At 46.4% G+C, this 5000-nt stretch overlaps 1 protein-coding gene across 8 annotated transcripts in view; it reads left to right on the plus strand.

The window, feature by feature from the left end:
* Positions 1–5000, plus strand: part of adgrb1a (adhesion G protein-coupled receptor B1a) — an 86809-nt gene that overhangs the window by 20437 nt on the left and 61372 nt on the right. For all 8 annotated transcript variants that reach the window (XM_048260316.1, XM_048260319.1, XM_048260320.1 and 5 more), the window contains exon 2: positions 2126–3190. In XM_048260316.1, the coding sequence (XP_048116273.1) occupies positions 2368–3190 (823 nt within the window). In that variant the 5' untranslated portion in view covers positions 2126–2367. The remainder of the gene's footprint in view (positions 1–2125; positions 3191–5000) is intronic.

The raw sequence follows: 5000 nt of genomic DNA on the forward strand, positions 1-5000 counted from the left end.
GACAGCAGACCGTGCTCTCTGCCATGGTGCGATTGGTTTCCCTCAGCCTGCTCAGTCCACTAGCCCTCACAACAGATGCCGTCATACCCGCCTCAGGAAGGGCAGGAGGAAAAGAAATGTAAAAAGAAACAACTAAAAGAGCAAGTTAAGAAATCTGACGTGATTATTGTATGTGCGACGTGCGTCATGCGTGCTTTATAAAAGTGTGGTTTTTTTTTAGAATCGCTTGCTCTTCTCACACCTGAAATAAACATTAAGACAAATGTTTTCCCTTGACAAATTGTACATTTTGTCAAAGCTTTCAAGCTACTGACCCTCCACAAAGCCCAATCTCTCTATCTCAGTATGAAGTTATGGCTACAGGGACTCTGAGCTGTCTTTTGAAATAAAATGGCCATGAAATGATAACCTTAGTTGTAAACATTGTCCTCCCTCTGAATACATTGGCTGTGAAATTTTGAATTATAAGTAGAAATTAAACTGCAATGGCTAGAGCAAAATGCATTACGCAAGCAGAGATAAATAACTGCTGTTGACTTACGTCTTAGTTTGCACCAAGGCAAGTTGAGGTAAATCAGTGGTATATTAAGGTTTCAACATTAAATCCATTTCTCATTTGATACATGTATGCAGAAGAAAGACAAATTCTGTTATTTCTCAGAATGTTTCTTGCAAAAGGACTTTACTAAAATTTCCAACACACTCTCAGTCCATGGAATAGCAGCCACACACCCAAGAGAGGACTTTAGCCGCGAGGCCACCGTGCCTAAGAGGGAATCCCTAGAGCCAGACGAGCTTCATGGAGACTTAGGCCACTCCACATAAGGCCACTCCACATAACCCCTTCCAATCTATCTTGCCTTAAGGCTTTTTAAAAAAACACAAACTGAAGCAGACTGGGCATCTAGAGAATGCCCCGGAAAGAATCAGAGAATGTGGTTAAAGGAAGGTTTCAGCTGGATGCATTTCAGTGGAGTTCATCAGTTCTGTTTTACACACACACACACACACATGCGCGCGCACACACAGACACACACAAACACACACACACACACACACACACACACACACACACACACACACACACACACACACACACACACACACACACACACACACACACACACACACACACACACACACACACACACACACACACACACACACACATACACTACTTCTGTTCCAAATGGACACAGGAAGATATTGATATCACTCCGGATGTCATTATGAGCTAAGTCTTCAATGTCACTTTAATAATAATGGCCCCTTCCTCCCTGCCTGATGTATTAACCCATGTGAGAAGAGGCCTTTTATCCCTGAGAGAGGTAGATGATGATAACCTGAGCTTCAGCTCCTCATCACTGGGGCTCCGATATCCTATAGCATTGACCCCTCTATCCTGTCTCCCTTGCACCACATAAAAGACTCGATATCCATGGAATGATAAAAGTCCTTATAAGTCCAAATAAGATAAAAGACCTGTTGGTTTTCTTTGGTTGGTAGGTTTCTTTTTTTTACTTTGATAATGAAATGCATTGCCTTTTTAATTGTCAATGTTCCAAGTCATATTGCTTTTTGACTGTGTTCTTGTTTTAATCCAAATGTAAACAACAACAAAAAAATCTAACATATATAATGGACAAGATGCCATTGGGGCATCTGGGGACCAGTGCGTTTGCTCATACCTTGGTAATTTGCTGTGATGAAGGCAATTGATCATTCTGGCAAGCAGCAAATGTACCGGGATAATGAATCACTGCAGGTGTTCATATTTTTGCAATTAATTACCCCATAATTGGACAAATTAGTTGGCTCACTGATGAAATGGCACAACTAAAGATGACATTTGTAGGAAGGAATTGTCTGCTGGCATTGTTCCATTTTTAATAACTACAAAGTGATGCAGTTATATTCTACTTATATGAAGTGTTAAAAAATATTCTCCTTTTGCACTCTTTCTCTCTCTCTCTCTCTCCCTCTCTCTCTCTTTATGTATGTATGTATTTTAATGTTTAATGTTTAATGTTGATATACAGACACAATCATCTTCTGCTTGATTACTTTGGCCTGGCCTCACCTTTCTGCTGTAATTAAGTTGGTGTTTTCTGGTCTGTTTTAACAGATGCAGCTGAGGAATCTATGCTTCTCTGATGTTACCATGTCCCGCCATATGGATCAATGAACCACATCCTCACATCCCTCAACCTGATCTGGAAGTCTCCACAGAAGATCCCTCTTTCTCCCTCTCTCCCTTCTCTCTCTCTCTCTCTCTCTCTCTATCACTCACACTCTCTTTCATTCCCTTTCTCTCCATCACTCTCTCTGCCCCTCCCTTGTCCACCCCTCTGATGAGTTTGTCTCTAGATGAGCACCAGGACTCAAATTAACCCCAGCAGAGGAGAGAAACTCTCTGCTCCTTCCTTTGTGGCTGTCCGTCTCTTGCTTTTTTCATTTTTACCCACAATGCCCCAAACACAACTAACCCGGTCCTCCTCATTCATGTTGGTTCTGCTGGTCGTGTTGCTCCTGCTGGACACGGTGCCGGTCCAGTGTGCGCCCTCAGGACCCGAATCAGACACCTGCTCCACCCAGGTGCAGAACCGCTTCTTTGGCTACTTCAACTCCTCGGCCGTCTTTCCCAGCAGCCCTTGCTCCTGGACACTACAGAACCCAGACCCGCGAAGCTACACTGTCTTCATCAAGGTGACCAAGCCTGAGAGGGACTGTGTGCCCCGACAGGTGCGTGCCTTTCAGTTCGACTCCTTCCTGGAGGCCACGCGTACTTACCTGGGCACAGAGAGCTTTGACGAGGTGCTGCGACTGTGCGACTTGTCAGCGCACATGGCCTACGCGGAGGCCGGTAAGCAGTATCTGCAGATCCGCAAGAACCTGCCTCGGCCTGGCGCACGGTCCGGCGACGGCCGCTTCAAGGTGGAGTACCTGGTGGTGGGCAAGCGGAACCCGAGCGTGGCGGTGTGCCAGGTGCTGTGCCAGTGGCTAGAGGACTGCCTGGTGTCCAGCACGTCCAGCCATCCCTGCGGCATCATGCAGACGCCATGCCAGTGCAGGGACACCCCACCGCTGGGCAAGGAGGGCGCGGACGGAGGCTGCTTCCGCGCAGGCGTCTACCTGGAGAACTGCATCATGGGCGAGAAGGAGGCAGCCGCCGCCAACGCTGAGATCAGCAGTGAGTTGTCAGCTTTCTCCTACGCATGTTTAAAAACCCATGAAGCATCACCACCTTGCCAGGCCTTGATTTGGAGCGTATATAAAAAAATATATGAAAACCATATTTGAAAGTATAAAATCTGCATTTAAAATGCACAGACTAGATTAGATGGAGAATGTGTCATGAGTGACCTCCAGTATTCGACCTAGGTCTGCAAACTGCAAGCGCAGGTAGCATGGTGAGAAACCCAAAACATAAAATAAAGGAGGAGAAGGGGGTGTGTGTGTGTGTGTGTGTGTGTGTGTGTGTGTGTGTGTGTGAGGGGTGTTTGGAGGGGGAGGGGGGGTATTGAATTCCAGGCGATCTCGGCGGGCTGCTTGACCTTGGCTGCGAGGCGCCAGGCAGGGGCCCGGGGAGGCCTGCCGTGATCGGTGCTCAGATATGTGAGCCGCCTTCTGGAGGCTCTCTGTGGCTCGCCACATGTCAGAGGATACCAGCAGGGCCACTCTGGTGTGTGTGTGTGTGTGTGTGTGTGTGTGTGTGTGTGTGGTTGAGTGGATTGCAAGGCTTGTGGTGGGTTTTTTGTGTGTGTGTTTGTGGGGGGGCTGAGGGGGTGGTTAATGGAGCTTGATTTCCAGGTCATAGATTTGTTGTCCTTGTAGAGTGGGTATATAGGTTGGTAACATGATCCTCTATAGAACAATGCTAGTGGAGGGATGGGCTAGAATGATGTTGGCTGGAGGTAAGGGGCTATGTAACAGTGGGACAATGTGGAACACTTCACAGAAATCTACAAAGAAACAATATGTGTAGCGCATTTTTATACTTCATTTAGTGGCATAGGCTGTCAGCCATATGGTCTGTTATCAGCCAGAATAAGCAGTCACTCAGCCCTAAAATGATTACCAGTCTGGCAGAAAGCTGCATTTTTGATGATTCACCACTGAGAATGTCATTTAGCTTAGAACAGGGGTTAGCCTAATCCCATCCCAAGACGGCACCTTCTTCTAGTACATTCAGCATCTGCAGTGTAGTTTCATTCATATAACAGGGTGTTTTATTTTAAGCCACTGCTTGCCATGTTAGCAGTTCCTTTGCCAGAAAGAGCAGTGAAAGGAGTTCAATCCACAATCTCCAGTGTGCTGTACTCACACAAACACATTTGTCCGGCAACTTTTCATGCCTCTCTGAACTTGGCCCTGCTGGTCAATACAGTTGACTTAAATCTGTTTCAGTGTTTGTCTGGACAGGATGTAACAAATGGTCAAAACATTAAATTCTCTCTAAATCAATGCAATTTACCTGTAACTAAATAGAGAGAGAAGGAGAGAGAGAGAGACAAAGACAGATAGACAGAGGGGGGGGGGGGCAGCAGCAGGTCCACAGATTGGACCATGGAATTGCTTCCGATGATATCATCACATTTCTCAGCTGTTGGTCAAATCTAATGGACACGGGTCAAAGAGGAGAAAAAGAAATAACAGAAAAATATGACACTGATGGGGTGGGAAATGACAGTGGAGGCAGATAGGCAGACAGGCAGAGAGACAGAGAGAGAGAGGGAGAGAGAAAAAGAGAGAGAGAGAGGACATATGGAGAGTGGAAGAGAGGAAATATATGGATGATGTGAGGAGAGAGACAAGACAGTGAAAATGAGATGGAGAGCTAGAGCAAGGCAGCTGACTCTGGTAAGGGTGGAGGGGAGTGTAGGGGCATGTCATGCATGCACACACAGATACCTCACACACATGCACATACACATGCACACACACACACACACACACACACACACACACACACACACACACACACACACACACACACACAC

Source organism: Alosa alosa, chromosome 13 (assembly GCF_017589495.1).
Source record: "Alosa alosa isolate M-15738 ecotype Scorff River chromosome 13, AALO_Geno_1.1, whole genome shotgun sequence".
NCBI classification, from domain to species: Eukaryota; Metazoa; Chordata; class Actinopteri; order Clupeiformes; family Clupeidae; genus Alosa; species Alosa alosa.